This window comes from Rhodamnia argentea, chromosome 2 (genome assembly GCF_020921035.1).
Source record: "Rhodamnia argentea isolate NSW1041297 chromosome 2, ASM2092103v1, whole genome shotgun sequence".
Classification (NCBI taxonomy): domain Eukaryota; kingdom Viridiplantae; phylum Streptophyta; class Magnoliopsida; order Myrtales; family Myrtaceae; genus Rhodamnia; species Rhodamnia argentea.
In genome coordinates this window covers 9,697,565-9,719,940 of record NC_063151.1, presented here as the reverse complement: position 1 = coordinate 9,719,940, position 22,376 = coordinate 9,697,565, and the positions used below count along the sequence as shown (strand labels likewise).

General features: G+C 39.4%; 1 protein-coding gene and 1 long non-coding RNA gene across 2 annotated transcripts; one reads left to right on the top strand and one right to left on the bottom strand.

Moving 5' to 3' along the window:
- The first annotated feature begins 871 nt into the window (after positions 1–871).
- Positions 872–3,449, top strand: LOC115738772 (probable serine/threonine-protein kinase PIX13). The gene is made up of 6 exons (XM_030671501.2): positions 872–1,217; positions 1,599–1,975; positions 2,100–2,235; positions 2,341–2,477; positions 2,626–2,749; positions 2,912–3,449. Exons 1-6 carry the CDS (start codon positions 1,121–1,123, stop codon positions 3,379–3,381), a joined length of 1,341 nt encoding a protein of 446 aa, XP_030527361.1. The 5' UTR covers positions 872–1,120; the 3' UTR covers positions 3,382–3,449.
- On the bottom strand, positions 3,425–18,702 carry LOC125313931. The gene is made up of 3 exons (XR_007197645.1): positions 18,692–18,702; positions 13,229–13,235; positions 3,425–3,549 (listed from the first exon to the last, which is right to left on the bottom strand). It is a non-coding gene; the product is annotated as an uncharacterized LOC125313931 (long non-coding RNA).
- Between the last annotated feature and the right edge of the window lie 3,674 nt (positions 18,703–22,376).

Here is a 22,376-nt window from a genome sequence, read left to right as displayed (position 1 = left end):
ACCTATTCGTGCGTAGACGTGAGCAAATTTAGTTAGTCTAGTTTTCGTCAAAATTAGACCAAATCCTTAGAGATTGATTAAGGTATCATGCTGGGATTAAATACTCTGCCGCAAGGCGATGCCGGAAGAAGAATATTCTGTGAATCGCCGAGATTAGTTAGGATCATCTCTCTCTCTCTGTACTAGCTCTTGCCAAGTATATGAGCTTATTTATCTTGGTCGACGAGGCTTTCAAGGTGATATTTTATCTTATCGAACGTTTTTACGACAGTGAAACTATCATAGATGGAGGCCAGACTCAAAAAGAGAGTTGAGCGCAGTGGAATAGAATCAAGGACGGTCGATCGGAGACGAGCGTGATAATTAGAGAGGCGAAACTTCGATACCACCGACCGATGCCATGGCATCGGTGGCGCGCGGAGAGATAGAGAAGTGTTTCTTGTGACGTGGTTAGATCTTTGACAATCGATTGATTTCCCTTAACATGTCATTGACACTGGAAACTAAACAGAATTTTCAAGCATTAAGCAAAGAGTGAAAAAAATTAGTCGAAAGGGGAGGGAACAAAATGGGGGAGGATGGGACGGAAAAGGATGTGAGGTTATATTCCATTCCAAGGTCAACGCAGCAAGGTGGATCGAGTCCGTTTTCACCGTTGATCGGGTCGGGTGTACGTGGGCCCCGTTTCGCAGAAGAAGGGGCCCACGTGGATGCCCAGCTCGGAGAATTATGGCGCCCGCGCGCGAGCGACTCTCGTCTCCAATCAAATCAAAACGTTGATATTTATTTTAGACAGCTTACGCGGCCATTGACTTTCTCCATCTCCATCTTCAATAAGCTTTTACGCAATTCAGCTCGATTCATTGGGCAAGAGACTCAAGGGAAAAAATAAGAACAGCAACCTCGATTTCAGCAGCAAGAAGAAGAAGAAGTCTACGCGCTGGTCTCCGCCTTCTCTTCGCCGCGCTTTCGTGCCCCGGGCTTGCAGTCAAAACCTTCAAGCTTCGTGCATGGAACACGAGGCTTAACTCTCTCTCTCTCTCTCTCTCTCTCTCTGAGCTCACTAGAAACTAGAGCCGCAGAAGGAGCCCAGAAAGAGAGGAGAGCGTCTCGAGCGAGGATGGGGAACTGCTGCTGGGGAGATTCGTCGGCCGATGGCGACGCCACGTACTCGTCAAACACCGCCCGCAAACGACCTCCACACCTTCCAGTTCCAGGTAATCCTGAATCGGGTTCGTGGGTTGTGTTCGAGCTCCGCTATTGATCAGTTTCTGTCGGGTCTTTCAAATCGCGTTCGTGCTGTTGCTCTTTCGACGATCGCGTGCGAAGTGCGGAAAAGTCAACGCTGGGAATGATGGTGATGATGAATGATTATTATTTACACTTAACCCTAAAGTCTCATGCGCATCTGTTTTGGCTGCACTAAAGTAAATAGATCGCGTCGAATTGGAAAATAGCCCTCCCCCTTATTTCTTCCGAACCCGTCTTGGGAGATGGTTGGACGCTGTTCAAGCTGCTTCGAAAGAACTCCTGTCTTTCTTCCTCATCGTGTTAAGCGTTGATTTGTTTGACCCTGATTCGATACGCAAATGTTGCAGATGCATTGAAGAGCAACTATGACCGCCACAAGCAAGACGCATTGCCGAGGAAAAGAGCCGCCAATGGCGCCAGCAACGGTAGTCAAAACGGCGCGCCCGAGAATGGCCGGGAGAACGAGAAGAAAACTCCCTCGTCATCAGCCGCCGGCGCCCAGGAGGCATTACTGCCCAACTTGAAGATGTTCACGTTCGCGGAGCTGAGGAGCGCGACCCGGAACTTCCGGCCCGACACGGTGCTCGGGGAGGGCGGCTTCGGGAGGGTGTTCAAGGGCTGGGTCGACGAGGGGACGTACAAGCCGTCGAGGGTCGGGGTCGGGATACCGGTCGCCGTCAAGAAGTCGAGTCCGGATAGCCCTCAAGGTTTGCAAGAATGGCAGGTACATCCATCTATCTATCTATCTTGAATTTTCAACGTTGATGAATAACTTTCAAACATGATGGGCGCCGATTTGTTCATATTCAACCTCAGAGCTATATCTGAATTTGTGGGTGGTTTTGTAGGCAGAAGTGAAGTTTTTGGGCAAATATTCGCACCCAAACTTGGTCAGATTGATTGGTTACTGTTGGGAAGACAACCAATTCCTCCTCGTATATGAATACATGCAAAAAAGGAGCTTGCAAAATCACCTCTTCGAAAGTAAGACGTTTCTTTCTTTAAAATCCGAACCAGTCAATATATTCTTTACTTACTATGAACGTGCAAATTTAAAATGATAAAAAAAAAATCCGGACATTATCGCAGAGGGTGGAGACCCATTGCCTTGGGACGTCCGGCTGAAAATAGCGATCGGAGCCGCACGGGGGCTCGCCTTCCTTCACACCTCGGAGAAATCCGTGATCTACCGCGATTTCAAGGCCTCCAACATTTTGCTAGATGGGGTAACATTGTCATCTATTGCTATGTTGTGTGTTGAAAAGACTTGAGAGCAATCCCTTTTTTTTTTTATTAAGAAAAAATATTTAACCGGTTTATTTTTTTTTATTTAATCCGAGCGTTAATTAGGGCTTTGATTTTTCATTTTTCCAGGAGTTCAATGCAAAGCTTTCGGATTTTGGGCTTGCAAAGTTGGGCCCAACAGATGGCAATTCCCATGTCTCCACTCGTATAATGGGCACCTACGGCTATGCGGCCCCGGAATATATGGCCACAGGTATCCACCGAGTTGCTAATTTTAGCCCCGGCCTTCGACTCGGATCGGTCGAGCGGTCGTGGGATCCATCAGATTCAACGGTCGTATCGGATTTACGTACTCGGCTGACAAGGACGATGACGCGATTGCGGTCTCGGTCTTTTTTTTTTTTTTTTTTGCCAGGTCATCTCTACATAAACAGCGACGTTTACGGCTTCGGGGTGGTGCTCCTGGAATTGCTGACGGGCCTACAGGCCATGGACTCGAAGAGGCCCAGCAGCCAGCACAACCTGGTGGAATGGGCCAAGCCATCCTTGTCCGAGAAGAGGAGGCTCAAGAAGATCGTCGACCCGAGGCTCGACAACGAGTACCCGTCGAAAGCCGCGGCCCAGGTGGCCGAGCTCATCCTCAAGTGCCTCGAGGGCGACCCGCGGAAACGGCCCTCCATGGAACACGTCCTGGCGACCCTGGAGCTAGTCAACGCGATCAAGTTGAAGCCCAGGGAAGTTCGGCCTAGGTCGGAGCAGCTCGCGGCGAGACACGGCGACCACCGATCCCCGTCACATCACCACCACCACCACCACCACCACCGGTCGCCAAGGCACCACCGGGAAGGCCAAGAGGGCGGGCCCTCCTCGGTGAGGTCTCCCTAGATGTGGCGAGAGCGAAGCAAATGCACTAATTTTGGCGTCGCTTTGTATTCAATCCCCAGAGAGGAGTATTTCAGCGCGTGTCGGGTCGTATCAGCCGCGTAATAAAGTGATAGGATGTACGATTACATGTACAGCGAAGCAATTCATTCGGCTGACTCCGGTCTCCTCCTAATGCAAAAAGCTTCGTAAACATAGCGGGGTTCTCTATTAGGGCAAGTTAATTAGGGACTTTAGGTCCAAGATAGAGAGCAGTACAATGCACCAAGGCTCCTCTTGTAACCATGCGAGCAATCGAGCTCATCTTTTGATCTACTTTGCTAGAGCGATTCGATCCCAACCGGGTCTGTCGTACCTAATTTAGGTTCATGAAATCGCAATAGCCGACGAATTATAGAAGTTATACCAAAACACTCTCTTGACGCGTCCTCAAATTTTTCCGACGCTGCTCGGCGGACTCAAGATTAGGGGTACTAGACGCTCTGCGCGGTTCGATCGGAGAGGCTCGTGCGGGTCGCACCCGGTCGATAGATTGGGCTACCGTGGCTGGTCTGTCGGTCGATGTCCCGGCCGGTTTTGGGCTTGCTTGGGCGATCTCGAGACCTTGCTCTTAAGCCCATGTGCTTCTGAAGAATGGCTCTCGCATGTGCTCGAACTCCCTTCCAATCCGGGTGCTTAGGTCTTGATCGCCCAGCCCTTCATCATGACTTTTTTTTTTTGGTCGAACTTCATCATGAGTTTAGCTACTCAAAAACCGTGGGTGAACACAACAGTGAAATCCCCTCAGATTTTCTGGAATTTGATTTGACCCTTTGACAGACGAACTTCTCTTGAACTTATCCAAAGGTTTAGGAAAAAATTATCAGAAAAAAAAATCTTAAAATTTATTATAATTATGTCAATTCAATTTTAAATATTTTATAATTTTATTAATTCAATTCATCCGATCAATTTTATCCAGAAAACGCTTACATGTATACTAACCGTGCCACGTAAAACAGTCGGCTCTGACGTGGATAAAATTTAATAATATCTTGAATTTTTTTTTTCTTTTTGACCCTCGTCGGCCTTAGGCTAGGAAAAAAAATCGAAAAAGTACAGAAAAAAACTAAGAAAAAAGCTTATAAGAAAATTCAAAAAACTATTAGAATTTATCCACGTCGGCGCCGATCGTGCCACGTAGGACGGCCGACATCCACGTCGGCGATTTTCGGCTAGAATTTGCCGGAAGGGACTGAATTGGCAAAACGCGAAAATATTCGACACAATAATGATAGGTTTAGAACTTTTTTGGGAATTTTCCCGAGGTTAAGAACAGTACTTTCATCGCCCGTAGTTAAGGGCATAATCACACTCGCTTAGCTGTTCATAACGACTAGTTGCGAGATCATCTCTTCGAGAGAGTTTTCAAAGCATCCAAACCAAGCGCTTCATTATTTAATCAAAGTCCTTCGTATGAAACGTAAATTCAAGTAAAAAAGTGCACCGCATGCCTCCTTCTGCACCGTCCCTTTCTTTTTATCAGTACGCAAAAAAGCATGTTGTCGAGTGCATAATTCGGCTGCTCCTACACGTGAAAGATCCACTTGTACGTAAAACCCTAATTAAAAATTAAACATTCTGAAAAAAAAATAACACAATAATAACTCTAATTAAAAATTAAAAATAACACGATAGTACTTTATTTATGGATTAATACCACAAAAAATCCCAGTCTGATACGCCGGTGACGCATTTACCCCGAACTACTTTTTTTTACCTCAAAAAACTCAAACTAGTACACTTGCAATAAATTTACTCAAAACTATTTTTTTTTTACCACCGGAAGCTCCAAACTAGTACACCCGTGACAAATTTATCTCAAGTTGTTGATCACTTATGACAAATTTACATTTCGTTAGTTTTTATCAAATTTTACCGTGAAATTATTTAATTAAGATGACACGCGACAGTTGACAAGTGTACCCAATTAGAGTTTTTACGCTTTGTTTGTCATATATGTGCATCAATTTGAAGTTTTTCTTTGTGTTAAGTCTTTATTTATTAAGCACGGCAATATCTAGGATAAGAAAATAAAGCACGCAATATGATTCCACATGCGGCACGCTGTCCAGCGGGTCGTGTCTCCCCCCCATGCTTTTGTTCATCGGCTTTTCTCTCGAGAGGGCCAGCCATCGTCATCATTGCTTAATATCATCAATCAACGGTCGTGGCCCAAAATTAGAAATTTTTCCAATAATAAAAATGAAAAAATAAAAGTAAAAAATAAAAAAATAAGGATAAAAAGTAATTGAGGGTCTTCATTAGATTCTGCGTTGACTCACGACCTTTTTTTTTTCCTCTAATTTCTAGCATTATTTTCACTTTAAAATAATATTCTTAAAAATGTGGGATTTTTTTTTTTTTGGGGGGATAATATGTGGGGTGAGTGATTGGGTTCGGAATTTTAGGTTGGTGAGTTGGTGTGACTTCCATGCTTTAATGGAAACTATCATGGCACTAACCAAAAACGAATGCGAGGAAGGATCAAACTCGATTTAGTCTTTTTTTTTGGGTTCACTTTTGTTGGAAGCCAATAAAACATTAGTTGGCAAAGTAAAAAAGTAACTTTAAAGTTCTAGATAAAAAGCATATCTTTTTTACAAAAAAAAAAAAAAACTCGGAAATCCTACGGACTTGCGTATACTTGTATGATTTGATTAAATAGGCTTGTTTATATACTACATAAGAATTTTCGCGGAAAAGGAAAAAAAAAATTACGCGAATGGTCCACGAACTTTGGCACGATATGCAACGCCGTCCTTGAACTTTTGATTTGTTTAATGCGGCTCGTGATCTATTAGCAAATGTTCGGTTGTAGCCTTTCCGTTTTATCGGACAACAGAGTGAACGTTATTTGATGACGTGGATTGTATTATGTTGGGTTAAACTTTCGAAAATGATGAGTCCAACGTGTCTCGGTGTCCATGTTTCGATCCTTCTACTTTAGAAAAATAGAAAAAAAAAATCAGGGCGTTAACGTGTCCATTATTATTTGATGATGTGAATTATTATATCATGTTCTAAGACGAATATACGGTTTGGATTAACAGAAAGATGATACCGAATATTTTTATATGATTTAGGGATTAAATTTAATATTTACAAATAGTCCAGGATAACCCAATTTGTGTCATTTCCCCAAGAATTTTTAAATACTAAAGTCGTATTGTCATAATGTGTGAATTAAGTGCTAATTTTGTCGGTCAGTCGCGGCTAACTTTATGAATTGTTCTTGCAAATTCCATTGAACTTTTTAGTCCAAAGTTCGAGATTGGTGGGCGATAGGACAAAACGCATTCTCCAAAAGAAAGCATTTTTTTTTTTTTTTACTTGCCAGCTCGCAAGACGACAAGCAAAATCTCAGTCGGGGTAATAATCGTTTCAACGAAAACGACCCCGAGGCCTGTTAATCTAATAATTAATCATGATAAATCACCTAATTAAGGATCATACTCATGGAAAAGTGAAAAAAAAAAAACAAAAAGATGAAGAGAATAGAGCCCATTGATGATAATCCTAGGAGCTCTGGTTCCTTGGATCTCTCAAAAGAAAATGCCTTTTCATTCTCTGTTTTTCTGGAGCTCTTATGACCACAAAGGTTAAAAAAACAGAAGAAGAAGAAGCAATAATAGAACTTTCAATAAAGAAATCGTAGGTGGGCTCCACATGGTACTCTTAACTTTTTTCCGGCCCTATGTCCTCCCCGGACTGTCCAGGGTGCCCCGCGCCAGGGTTGAGCAAAAAAATTAAAATAAAATCGATCAAACTGGAGATCGCCTGGATCGAACGAGATCAGCCTGTTCTGGGCAGTTCCTAATATGTCCGATCCCCAGATTCATAAGCGGTTCCTAAGGGCGCCGGCCCTATTCCCGATTTCATCAAATTAGAACCGGTGATGGGGTTGTTCGATTCCCAATCCTAAAGTGGACTTATTAATATGGTATCGTGGTCCGGTTCCGACTAGTTTGTTGCAAATGTGTGCGCTCCTCTCGTTCCTAATATCGCTTGAGGTATCTCATATAACTTGTTTACGAGATTTATACGTTCTTTATATACATATGGTTTCTCTCCGTCCGTAAATTAACTGAATCGAATTGCTACTTTCCGCATAGTCCACGCCGACAATTTAAAGAAGTTGCAATTTAAAGACAAAAACAAGGAAAAGAAAAAGTGAAACGGGGATTCCCTATTCAATGGTGAGCTCCATGCGGGCATGAAGTTCTATGATTGAATAGTTTTGTCGCATGCTTGGTTCTATCATGTGCCCAATTAAGTAACATCGTCACAATAATTGAGAGCTCGCAAAAGGAACGATTCCTCCCGGTCATCACATTCCCAACCGATTGTTGCTTTTGTCAAGCTCTTGTAGGAGGGAGAAAAACCACGAATTGCGACGTTTCGCTGCGGGTCGTCGATTGGCCGTTGAGGAAGCAATTAATGTAATTTCGATAAGCAAACTTTTAGGAAAAACTGTTTTCGATAAATAATTTTTCGGCTTTTAGTTGTTTGGACAGCTTACGGATAACGTTTTAGACGTTTTAGAAATAACAAGAGTAAATTGCGGGAAAACGATTCTAGCAAGAAGGAATTACTTTTCCTAAATTGCCAAACAAATGAAAACTAACTATGTTTCTTGAAAATGATTTCCATGGAAGATTTTTTTTCCTTTAAAATGAAAATTTCAGCGAAACAAACGGACCCCAAGCATTTGTTTGAGTGAAAGGATTTTTCGCGAATTAGTTTTGCAGACTTTCACGCATTTAGTTTGCTGAAAATGATCGGTCAACGAAAACCTGTACACCGTTAAAGGAAATACACATGTCTACAACTTGGAAAAATGAACTGTCTAACCTTAAAAGGGGAAGATATTTTCGTAGTAGATGATTTTTTGGAAAATGTTTTTCTTATCATGAAATTTTCCCCGAAGCAAACACTAGGAGTGAGCAAATCGGACTGGGACCGGTGGTCCGGTTCCCGGTTCTAGGGTTCGCCAGGACCGGACCCCCAGGATCAAACCGATCTATTTTTTTTTTTGATCGAGAAAACTCCATGTTTTAGTCCCTAAACGAAATCTCCATCTCGATCTTGCCTCAACTGGTTCCTAGGCCTTTTTTTACCCGAAGGGAGATCGTTTCTACTTGAATTTCATGTGCATTTTGGAAATAATCTTACAAAAAGTTCTCAACTTTGCCTTGAATGTCCCGTTTCGGGAAATGAACTCGAAATTTTTTTCATGTCCAGCCTCTATATTTGCTGAATCGGGACCATCCAGGAATGGTGCATTTTTTTTTTGGACATGTGTCTAATCCAATGGAACCGCCTGAGAATCGAACTGGAACGGTGATCGGGTTCCTGGTTCCAAAAAATTGAGAACCGAGACTACCGATCCGGTTCTCGATTTTTGAGGGGAACTATCTTGGATTGAGAACCGATCACTCCTAACAAACACACCCTCTGTTTCTTTCACAGAAAATAAATGATTTGAAAAATATTTTGTAAAAAAAACATATTTTACATATAACAATGAATGAACATCATCTTTACACGAAATGGTGCTCGTTCCATCAGTGACGCCCAAAGGGACGATAATTCCAACCGAGATTAATTGACGTCTTCATCGTGATTCGATATGCATTGATGTTCTCGGCATTCTAGATGTGGTAGCTGAGCTGCTTTAAATGTAGTTCGAGTTTTTCAAGTAGAAAAAAAAAAAAGTTTTTTTTTTTCTTTGCTGCCTTAGGAAAAAGTAAATTCAACATGCTTAATAAACAGATATTTCATTTTTTAAAATATCGATCCTGTATAATACGAAAAAATATTTAGGGAACAAATTTTCAAGATAAAAGAAAGAGCAGTTGACGACATATTTTCAAAAAGTGAAGGGCCACTTTCTTAAAACTCTGTCGTCGCGATTCAAAATATAGTTTGAAGTTAATAGAATGTGACCTTACGTGCATTCAACATAGTGCAAGGTTCGTGTAATTTTAGATGTATAGAATATTTCATAAGTAAAAGGTCAATTAAAATGCACGTAATGGATAGTTGGTTGAACTCGAATTGAATCTCCTCTTGGATGGACCACTAATTCCATCATTCAGAAAGGGGAGGAATTCTTATAAGCCACGAATGCGGCACACTTAAGGACCACCATAGTCAAAATCAGAAACACAATACACGATAGAGGAAAGGGATTGGCCGCACACCTGATTTAGAACCCATCTTGATACGGAACGACAACAATTATGTACATAGATCCAGAGATATTAATAAACATCTTACCAAAACTTAGATGGCAATTGTGTCTGTCTACTTTAAGACATACATATGGTATATTCTAACTTGTCTCCGTTTGAAACAAGTCGGATGGTAACTTATTGTCGGACGTTGGGGACGTCTCTTCATTTACGGCAGTAAATGATCCATTTACCTCTCGATGACCACGCCAGATGGAATGTCGGTCATAGCTTGGGAAGGCATTGAATGTGGACTGAAAAATTGGAGAGGCACCAAGCACATGGTGGACAACGACTTATCAAATGGCTAGCTGGTCGTCCTTCGTTGGACCCCTTGAGTATTGCAAATACAATCTCAGTTGTTGTTAAAACGGCGATATAAATTAGAAATTGTACATCCGCTGATATACTAACGAATTGTATTAACAAGAAAAGCACAACGATGTAATGACTGATTCCTTTACCCATCGAAGTAGGATCGACTCCCGTCCACCCCAAATGGAAAAAAAAAAATCGTCTTTTCATTTCTTGAGATTCGAACCGGTAAGAACCTCGATCAAAATAGAATTGACATTTACAGAGAAGGAGATTGAAAAACTAACAATGTGTATATTTAACATCATGCGAGTATCAAACCTAAGAGTTACATACATCATCATATAAACACATTTAGGCAGAATACATGACATGCAGTTGTATACTATTAATGTGACAACAGTCATGAGAATATTTCTCGACTTTCATGAACTCGCCATATTTAGGTGTATGAACCACTAGGATTAAATACTTCTCAAGCATATATTGTACATGTGTCCTTCCATGAACCACTACACAATAACCTTCTTTGGGAATGTACGATCACGCATTAAAACAGAAGATATCCCACCACAATATGAAACTGATATTTTTCAAATTCAATCAAGTGTTTCACTTTGGCAGTCACTTCCCAACTAAATCCTTGAAAATCTCTCGTACTAGGAATATAAATTTTATGTAACACACTTATTAAATGCATGTCATTTTAGACTTAAAAACAGAGCAACATTTCTCTAAAATCACATGCTATGCTAATTACATTGTAATTGTATCGATGAATTAGCTCTACACATACTATATGTGGGTACATATGAGCTAGCATCTGAATTTCCGACACTATATGGAAATACAAGGAAAAATGCAAAATAACCCTTAAAATGACACGTATTCGGGGTTCATCATGCATTTTCCGACCTTAAAAGTATCAAACATGTAATATGAATATACCATAATATTGAGCAGGATCGTATGAGCATGAGGGAGTCGACCACGCTCCTATTGGAGGTGGCATGCACCCTCACAATCCTACTGAATGCGCAACACATGTGCGAGTCTAATGCGGCTCAAAAGTTGGTTCGCCAGTCCAACAACTGACCGATCTAGCCGGTTTAACTAGTTAACGGTCAACCGGGTCGGTTCGAGTCAAGGATCAAACTGGGTCGGAGCCCGGGTTAACACGGATCTTGGGTTGATGACATCAGCGCGATGGTTGACTAAAGGCAATTAGCGTTTCTATTCGCGCCTCAAGCAAGTGGCTACCACGTGCAGACACCACCTGGCGTGCATGCAGCCATACGGCGGTTGTTGATGGCGTGCCACTACTCAAAACGAACGTCTCGATGAGACCTATTTGACTATATAAACAGAAATAATTTTCGTCGTACAAAAAACACCAAAATAGGCATTAACAATAATGTTCGTCGGTGGCCCCGCGCGTCATCGTCGCCGTAGCGCATGTAGGCACGTGCGGCGGTTTTCGGAATCTTCCGGAGGTGTGCGACCACTCATTTTTCTCGTAACGTCCAGAAAAGTCCAAATATATAATCAAAAATCGTTTTCATCTCACGAAACTATCAAAAACACGCAAAAATAGAAAGGTTTCCATTCTTGATTAGGCCGCTCCGATACCAAATATAAGCCATGAATGTGGCACACCTAAGAATTTTCGTAACCAAAATCAGAAACACAATACATGATAGAGGAAAGGGATTGGTGTACGCCTTATTTGAAATCCAGCTTGATTCGGAACTACAACAATTTCCGAAACAAACGCTTTTCCTCTATTCCCTCTCAATAACGCTGGTCGAATGAGACAACCACCCATCGAACGAAAAGATATGTATTGTTTTTCTTCGTCGGAGGGATAGAAGAGTGACTTGAGCTTATTTATGGAGTTTTCAGCCGCGAGCCCTCTCATCATGAGTTGGACCTAACTCAACCTACACTAGCCAGCCCATATTATAAGTAATTAAGACCTACCTTAATAGACCATTCCACATATTAATTTCAATTAATTTTGATCACATTAACAAAATTCCAACGATTATTTCATTAGCCACTTCGGTCCCTATCTCTATAATTAACCATAATCAATCTCAATGTCACGCTTTGAAAAACTAAGTACGCTAGAGAAAAGAATAATCTATTGTTTTTGTAGGGGTTAGGTTGAGAAGTGACACTTGTTCGGGCGATATAGAAAAATTGCAATTTTCAGCCGCACTGATTTTTATCGTGACATGCCAATTGCACCAAAAGAAAAATCCCAAACTTATTCTCTCGTGACAAACATAGTTTAACTTTTTATATGACCTAAAAAAGCATAATTTTACTCGAGGGACAAAGATATCCACTGAATCCAAAAAGAAAGCGCGAACTTATACTACCTAGACCTAAAAAAATGACCCAACTATCAAAATAGCAACAAAAAAAAAAGTGAAGTTTTTGGTTAAGGAACAAAAAATAAAGTTAAATTTTTAGAACGGTTGACAATAATTTCACAAAATCTCACAGTATCAGAGCATTTGTCTTCCCTCCTCAATCACGTACCTCCAATTCTTTTCTAGGCTGTTGCATTCTCTAAAATCAAAGTCCAGACTATGCGTGAATGAAGTGTTATAATATTTAAAAATCGGTGGTCCCGCAAAATATCATACAGCTGTATCCTCCAAGGAAGCTATGTCGTAAATGACAAGGCTAAGGCCAATAACGTGTTCCACTTCAATTAGCAATCCATGATTTGCAAGTTTTGCTTCACGATTGATAATCTGAAACCCTAATTTGCGTACTCCACACCTAAACCGAGCTTCACGATAAGCTTGAACTGCACAAAATTGTCTGAAATTAACTAGAACGAACTCGGTTCGGGAAAAAGCCCCAACCATCCGGTTTGCCAACTCAATTTGGAGCTAAATACTTTCTTCCTTAGTTACCCGAAGAAGAGCCAAAACTCCCACTCAAAAATCCTAATTTCGTGTAACATTTCACGTCGAAATCGTCATTGCCTTAATCGTGTCAATTGTCCCATAGATTTTTTTTTTTTAGTTGAAAAATTTTGGTGGGTGTTTTCCTTAATAAGGCAAAAGTTTGTAATTTTTTGTCGCGTGAAAAGCGGTATTAATTTTATCTTGAAAGTATAAATTCACGTTTCTTTTTTTTTTTTCCGTTTTTTCTTTAACATTACTTAGCGGGTATGAAACATCGATACCATAGCACTTAAATTAAGTTACTAAAACTTTATCTAGTGGTATGAAACATCGAACCATAGCACTTATATTAACTTACTGAATAAGTAGATCCTAGTTTTCGATCAAAATAAAAGTAAGTAAGATCCTATTTCAAATAGCCTCGTACGTTTTTGGGGATATGAAGTTCCAAATCATGATTAGTGCTCTTTGTTAATCCTCTTTTCAATATGGAACGGAAGGAGATTTGACCTGGAGTGGATCCGCAGCCGCAGCGAGACGGCAAAAAGCTCATCTTTCACGACTCTCAATGATTAGATCAACAGTCCAAAGCATTATTCCAATCACGTTCGCCCCCCTCCGCTTTTTGCCTTTTGCCCTTTCAAACGTTGCACTTTTCGCTAATCCCACCGCCCTATATCGTCCTGTAGATTCACTAAAGCAGACCTAATTTGATTTAAGCTCTCATCCCACCCGATCCGAATGGGAAATTTCGGTTCTGCTTGCGTCGGGTCTCCTTCGGTTCGGATAAAAATTCCAAAATCCGGGATATTGTCATTGTTTCGATTCACCTGAACCGAACCGAAACACGGTCGAAACCCTACATTTGTTATTTTCGTAGCCCTAAACGAAGAGGTTGTCTAATATTGCAGTGATTGATTCACACACAAATTCTTCTCTTTTCTCATTTCTTAATAAAATCAAGTATATCTATTCTGTATTCGCTTCTTTGGTGTCCTCTGCGACGTCGACCCCATCCACCCCAATCTTCACTGTCGATAGAACCGTCAAATGAGTGGGTCAAATTGGGTTGAAAATGATCCGACTCATATTGACCCATTTAACAATTTTTGATCAATTTTTATGTAACATAAATCTAGCAACTCATACTCGGCTCATATTGTTATAATACTTTAGTATTAAATTTAGTTTTAAAAAATTATTTTTTTATAATTTTTTAAAAAATATATAAATTGCTAAAATACTGTGGACAATACTAATAATTTTTTTGAAAAATATTCTCATTTTTTATATTTTTCTTTCACTCTTTTTTTCTTTTTCTCTTCTATGTCCGACGAGGGTTGTCAGCCGACTAGCGAGTAGCGGTGGCAACCGACAACCCACTGGAGAGGCAGTGACGGTGGCTATGTCGGATTTCTTAGAAAAAAAATTAAAAGAATAAAAATAACTCGTTTATGACTCGCTTAAACTTATTATAAAATTAACCCGTTCATAATTCATTTTTAAATCGTTACCTTATCAATAAATCAATTTTTGACCCCTTTAAACTTATTTTTCAAACACAAGGCAACCCTTTCATGGCTCCCATAATTAAATATGAGTTAAAATATGGGTTCTGGACCCATTTTTCCACGTCTAGCCTTCAAAAAACTAGCCTAGATCGCTTCCCTCTCACTCCCCGCCCCCGTCTTCTTTGCCATCACACAAAATGCAACATCAATTCGCTTGTTACTTGACAATCGATCATTTCATTTGCTTGCACATAACCTTTGATTCTTGGTTTTAGTTCGGAGCCGATTTCTTACCTGGCATCAACCAGCAGAGACCTGATTCTTTTTTCATGCGCATGCAAACTTGTATCCACGTGAATATATGTTTTATTTGTCAACAATAATAATTATGATTGCTTTTTTCATGTTAATAACTGTATTTGAGGATGCATTTTGAAATTTAATATATTTTTCCAATAGCATTAACAGTTTTTTTTTTTTTTCAAGCTCGTGATCGTATTCTATTATTTGTGGTTATCTATGTTTCGATATTTAATTGGCTCTGACATTACCTATTTTCTTACGTTGTTGTTTCCTGTTTCGCAGGTAAGGAATCTAGCCGAGCGAGACTCGAGGAAATCCGATCGAACGAGACTTTTTACTTTTATATTTTCGTCAAAAGAAAACAGCTAAGCAAGAAAGGACTTCCTGTCTCTATCCGTAACAGAAAAGCCTTCCACGTGGAAATACAAAGGCAGCTTGAAAAAAATCCACCCGGCGATCTACCATTGGCTTCCCAAATATCCAAAAATTTAAATTAGTATTTTTTTTTTTTTGTGAGAAAATTTTAAATTAGCATTCGACCAAAACAAGAACATTAAAAATTCATGGAGTATGGAAAATTCTTTGAAGTTTGCTATTGTTTCGATATATTCAACAAGATTAATAGCACAAACGCGTGCAACGCTTGTCACATCTGAAGGGTTACTCAACATTAAATCTTTCATTTATTTCGTAAAAAATAAATAATTTGAAAAATTAATAGTATCTTATATCGTTTAAAATAATTAGGCAATAAAAATATTTTTATTTTTACTAATAATTTATGCTTAAACATTTTCATGAAAAATAAAAATGCATTTTGTTCAATTTTTTTTTGTGCAAGAGGCTTTGTTTGTTACATCAAAAATAAATAATCCAAAAATATTTCCTTAGAAATGATAGTTTGAAATAATTAGTAAGAAAACAATATTTTCATTTAATAATTTTTTTCTAATTTTTTATATGGACGGCAAAACATTTTATTAATTATCGATAATTTTTACAAAAGATTTTTTCAAAATTACCAAATTTTTCGAAAAGCAAAGACATCTTGAATAAAATAGTAAAATTTTCGGCATGATATAAGAAAATAGAGCGAACAAAAACAGAAGTAAAAACAACGTTTGTAATTTTCGAAATGAATAAAAAAAAAAGCTTTTGCTTAATTTGAGTCTTGCAATTTACTGTACTTTATACCAAGATTTATATACATATTTTGAGATTTGATTGGGAAAAAAAAGGCCAAAAAGGAAACGATTGAAGGTCCCGATAGTCAAGGGGAATACTTTTGTTTTAGAAATCAAATTCTAGTTAAAAGTTAATTTTTCTACTTCTAAAGAGAAGTAATTTTTTTTTTTTTTGGCTTCTTCAAGTGGTTACATGACTATTTTTAGAACGAAAAAATTGCTCTAAAAGTACAAAAACTAACCTGCGTAGTCACACGCGGATTTCTATTGAAGTTGTGTGATCAAACAAAATTTTCATTCCAAAAATATTTTTTAGAATAAAAATTCTACTCCAGAAATATTACGCTCCGATGGATCGGTTGCGAGTCGGATGAAGCCATCAGGCGAGAGTGCGAACATCCCCGCGTGCCACGTGGCCCTCCAAATGGGGAAATTAATAAAAGCAAAATAAAATGAAATAGAAAAAGGCAAGGAGGGGTTGATACGGTCGAACCGAGGAACGAGAGAGCATCTGCTTTTAGCACGAGAGGCAGGGGAAGGGGGAGAGAGAGAGATATAAATATGATTACGTCAGAGGATCCGCAATGATGACGCTCGCTGCTATCTCTCTCTCTCTCTCTCTAGAGAATGAATGAAAACGGGGTGGGGGAATTGCCGCTTTAACTGACCTCCTGGCGGGGCCCACCCCCATCACTCCTCCCATCATTAATCCCACCCACTCCCCCCGCACATCTCCCCCTCCCTAACTGCGTACCCACCCCCACCCCCACCCACCTCCCTGCCAACGTTCCGCTTCGGCCATTAAAAATAGCATTTAATTCTCCTCATTTTACTGATTTGCCCCTCTCGTCAAATCGTTTTCCCATAACGGGAAAAAACCCCCCACGCTTCGAGAATCTACTCTCAGGAAAAGGATTGTTTCGTTTCGCTTGTTATCAGAGATAAACGGAAAAAAAAAAAATATTTTCGCCGGTTTAGGGAAACGCTCGGTCAAAAAAATTACTGCCGACAGTGAAATCAGTTTTTTTTTTTTGTTAGCTTAATCGATTTTTTCTTTCAAAAATATTATCCCAAAATCATTCATTTCTCGTAAAACAAGAGAATCTTAAAATTAACCTTAAGTATCGTTTTAAAAGCTTATTTTTAAACTCTGGCCTTCGTGTTTTTATCACCCAAATGTTACGGTCGCTGTAATCTCTGATTTTTTTTTGTTATATACACCGAAACACCCCGATTTCGAAACGCGTAGCTTTTTTTGTTTTTTCAATTGGAAAAATAGGACGACTTAGAAAAGAGATCCCGTCGACAAATTTGAGATAATCCCCATACATCACATGGCGAAACAAAACCGGTTCCCCTTGGGCGTGCACCAAGCTTTGCTCAATGGATGATTTTGATGCGATCGCGAGGGCGGACAAGTGTTGTTTTGAATAATTATCAAAGGAAGTGCAGATAGATCAGAGTACATGACATACATGCTAATGAATAAATGCAAATGTATGATAGAGTAGGATCACCTCCAAGATCATAAATGATGAACCACCAAACACAAATAATGATCGAGATCGACGAAGTTCACAGTCAATGCACAAAGGACGAACCACCGGCCGATGATAAAAGACTTTGTGATGGGAGAATCTCAACACCAAGACTCGAAGGATGCATCACTAGCCGAGCATGAAGCGCTTGTTGACCCCACCGCCGAGAAGTAATTCTATCTCCGAAGATAAAGAAATCGGAATAGGAGTTATCCGCTCTTTAAAGATATTTGCTCACACATAGAAAAATATTTAATATTTCTCACTCATCCAAATCATCTATTTTACGATGGAGATTGCACCTCTATTTATAGTGATATACCTAAACAAAATAAAAACTCTTCAAATTCCCAAAACTAAATAGCTCTTGGGGAAATAACCTAATTACGACTCTTGGAAGCAACACTACGCTAAAGACTGAGTGTTGTTTTGAATAATTATCAAAGGAAGTGCGGATAGATCAGAGTATATGACATACACGCTAATGAATAAATGCATACGTGCGATAGAGTACGATCACCACTGAGACCATAAAAGATGAACCACCAAACACAAATAACGATTGAGATGGACGAAGTTCATAATCAATGCACAAAGGACTAACCACCAGCCGATGATAAAAGACTTTGTGATCGGAGAATCTCAACATCAAGACTCGAAGGATGTATCACTAGCCAAGGATAAAGCGCTTCTTGACCCCACCGCCAAGGAGTAATCCTATTTCCGAAGATAAAAAAATCGGAATAGGAGTTATCCATTCTTCAAAGATATTTGCTCACACATAGAAAAATCTTTAATACTCTCACTCATCCAAATCATCTATTTTACGATGGAGATTGCACCTCTATTTATAGTGATATAGCTAAACAAAATAAAAACTCTTCAAATTCCCAAAACTAAACAGCTCTTGGGGAAATAACCTAATTACGAGTCTTGGAAGCAACACTATACTAAAGACTTATAAAAAGCTATGAATTAAAAAACTTAATGCATGTGATTAATTATTAGATGAATTAAAAATGGAAATTTGAGGAGACTCTCTAAATTACTATCTTGGGCAGTGCAAAAAATACTTTAAAATGTCATCAATAACAACTCTTGTACGTCGACAACTATATCGCAAAAACAGCAAGCTTCATCCTCGAACATAAAATTGTCTTCACTTGCATGATCAATGAATGGGTTCAATTGATGAAATCTGATTAGATTAAAGAATCGTTCCATTAATCCCAAGCTCCCGCTTTGATCTTGTCGATTTATAACAGACAAGGCAAGTAACCATAAGATCGACGTCCGTTGAATCATGCTATCGTTGAAATTGGCCTTTGCATACAAGAATAAGGATCGAGCTGAACAAATCAACGAGTTCGGAGTTGAACTTGAGAGTTGATCGATAGAATCCAATGCTCCCGCATCACATTCATATTTCTCGTTTAGTTTTTGGATTGAAATTGTTGTAGTTTCTCGTCTTTTTTAGCGCAACAAGGTTAAGGGTATGCACGACAACAATTCTATTTTCCTATTTTTTTTTTATATTCCCGTTCTGGAAACATGTTTGGAACAGCAATCCGTTTGGTAAAGGAATTTCATTTTCTATTTTTGGGATAAATTTTTGTTGCAGAAATATGTTTATAACAAATATGAGAAGTAGAAGTTTTCTACTTTTCTAAATAAAAATAAGAATTTTTCTCATTGCTTACACACACACACTCTCTCTCTCTCTCATGTCGTCTCCCTTTCTCTCGCGTCCCCGATGTCGGTCGCTCGCCACCAATCTCCGGTCCCCTGCCATCGGTCGCCATTGGTCATTCACTCGCCGCCATCCTCTTGTCACTAGTCTCTAGTCCTCGATTGCCGTTCACTTGCCACCGGTCGCGGATCCTTGATCGCCGTTTGCCGGCCCCCAACCGCCGTTCACTTGTTGTTGGTCACCGGTATGCGGTTTTTAGTCGCCGTTCGTCGGCTGCCGGTTGCCAATCGTACAAATTTTATATTGTTATCAAACGAATGACCATAAATTTTATGTCGTTATTAAATGCGGGTCTTTGCTCAGAAACCAATGACACAACACCGTGATTTGAGTGTACGTATAATTTAACACTGTTTGAAAGTTTAGAACCCGCCAAATTTACCATTTCAAAATCCCAAAAATATTTAAAATGCTTGAATATTTGAATGCTAAGGGCGCACGAAGTACCCAGCAGGCTTTGAAAGGGTTGACTACTCTCCCGCAGAAATTGACCTTGAAGTTGGCCAGACTTTGACTTCAGACATTATTTTTCAATGGCTCAACGAAACCCGGGGGGGTCCCAATGGAGACAAGACAACGCGATCGAGTCAAGACGGGGTCAAATTGCATCGCATCGCGTAACGAGGAAGTAAAATTTATTTTTCCGGGACAATCATGTTTTTCGGTCTCGCTTGCTAAATTGCCATGAGTACAAAGCTCAAGCATGCGAAATCATACAGCACAATATATATATATAAAGCAACTTTTGGCACGACCCTCATAACAATGCAAAGGCCTCGTGCAATTCAAATTGCTGGGCATGCCTCCCTTTTCTTGGCTAAGCCCCTACACATGCATGATTCATGCGTATCCTAATCGCATGCCTAGGTCGGCCGTTGCGGCTTGGCACTCGCCTCTAGGCTAGGGTTCGCTCGCCGGAGGGAAGGAGTTCGATACCTACCGACACTTTGATCTGCTAGTGTGAAGAATCTCGTCGAGTTGCTTCCAAGTTTCTCTTTTTTGCGTGCTTCTATAAAGCATTTTGTGAGATTTTATGGGATTATAATTAATTATGAACTTAAGCTATTAGATGAATGTGTCATTTAATATTTAAATATCTTATTACCCCTCACGATTAGTTTGGTCTTTTTGCGTAGTGCTAGGCATGGACACATTTAGTTGAGGAGGCAAATGAGTCCGAAAAAGATATGAATTCAAACCTCATTGCTCTGATATCGTGTGAGATCGTGGGGCCACAACTAACTCTAAAAGTTTAATCCATAAATGAATGTGCGATTTAGTTTTAATTAATTTATCGGGGACTTCCATGTCATAGATAAATCCGTTTCTCGATTTCAAAGTAGGGAGAGCCACAAGATGCAAAACCATATCGGAATCTATCTTCTTCTTTTTCATGTGTTTTTTTTTTATAGAACGAACAATAATTTAAGGACCGCCGACATGATAGTATGACAGTATCACGGTGGAATGCTATGCATAAGATCAAAGATGGGTCCCTCCATGATTGTTATATTTTTTTGCTATTCATAATACCTGCAGTTTAGATTACACTATTATGCTGTTGTCTTGTCGACTTCTCAAATCCCATAATTTAAATCGATTCCCGCTTTGAGGCAGCTCCTAATGTCATAGACTTTAAACCAATTATCGAACAATTGTGGTTGCGGCTTTTTAAATCAGTCCATGAAATGGAAATGTGTGGCGCAAAAGGAGCAACTGTTGAGATATAGGGCCTGCTTTTTTTGCAAAAAATGAATAATATGAAAATTACTTTTCTAAAAAAACGATCGATTGTATTAATTATAAAGAACGAATGAACGAACGAACGAAAAATGTTATCATTGTCCAGAAAATGTTTAAACAAATATTGTTGTCCATAATGAAAAAAAAAATTCATTGACTAATCATTTCAAATGATACAGGCAATAATTATCGAAAAATTATATTTTGAAATCATTCATTTTCCGCGAAACATACGGAACTGTAGTCTTTATTAATTTCCTAAGTAGTCGTCCCTCGAGGCGTATCTAGTAAAAAAACGAAATCAGGGTGCTATACATATATAGATTAATCGGATTCCTTCTAGTTATCCATATACAAGCTCGTTAGCTAGTTCGCATCCTTGCATCATGACGCACTAGGCACGTAGTGCTACTTCGATTCGATTTTACTCGCACCAACGATCGCTCCGCGAAAGCGATAACACAGTGCTCGATCGCCGCTATTTCTCCTCGTGCTCTATCGATCGAACATTTGGTCACGACTCACGAGTCCTCCAATTAAAGTCGGTTCGCTATATCTATGTCGGGATAAATTGTTCAATAAATTCAAACGTGGACGTTCGCGAGGGCACGCCCTTGAGTGTCGAAGTGTCGTTTTCAATTACCAAACTCTATCCCTTAAATCTAGAGCCACATCGCCCTACCAAATCAACGGTCGGGTTTTGTGCACTAAGGAGGGAAGAATCAGATTACACGATTTAGCACTGACATTGTCTAAACAACCGCACCCAGCCAAAAAAAAAAAAAATAAAATAAAAAAAAAATTACACTGGCAAAAAATTTATGGTCTCTTTAGTAAGTCTTCATAAAAAATTTGTTAATTTGAAAAGAGATAAAAGTTTCAATTTAAAGTGATATTATTACATATATATTTTCTAAGAGCCAATACCATTAAAAATCTCGAAATAGGACTCCATGACATAATTGCCTTTAAACTAGTTTTCGTCTCGCGAAGAAATCCCAAACCGGTATCCCGCGACTCATTCATCCCGAGTGAGATTTCCATCTCACGAAAAAAAAACACAAATTGGTACCTCGATTCCAAATTTACCTTCCGTTAACATTGCTCTAATATCTCGTCAAAATGCATATGTGTATATGAACTTGTTGCGGACAACTGCGAGACAGATCCGACGTGGAGAATGACAAATTAATCTTGAAAAATCCACATATATCGACATGCACGTATTTTAATGGAGGATTGGGTTGGGTCAAGGAAAATGATTTCATATATATATATTTTTTTGCGATAAAAATTAATTTGGGATAAATATATGTATTGATTTGAAAATTTTTGCTATTTTCACAAAGCAAAAATTAGTTTTTTTAAAGCAAAAATTAGTTTGATATGAATATTTCGTGGGTACCGGTATGAGATTTTTAACGCTATTAAATTTTTTTTTCCATGTGAGTGTCC

What these genes read in the sequence shown, in the direction of transcription:
- LOC115738772 (XM_030671501.2), top strand. Translation starts at nt 1,121, where the DNA reads ATGGGGAACTGCTGCTGGGGAGATTCGTCGGCCGATGGCGACGCCACG. An exon ending in TCCACACCTTCCAGTTCCAG is followed by an intron (nt 1,218 to 1,598) that starts GTAATCCTGAAT and finishes CAAATGTTGCAG; the next exon opens with ATGCATTGAAGAGCAACTAT. An exon ending in AAGGTTTGCAAGAATGGCAG is followed by an intron (nt 1,976 to 2,099) that starts GTACATCCATCT and finishes GTGGTTTTGTAG; the next exon opens with GCAGAAGTGAAGTTTTTGGG.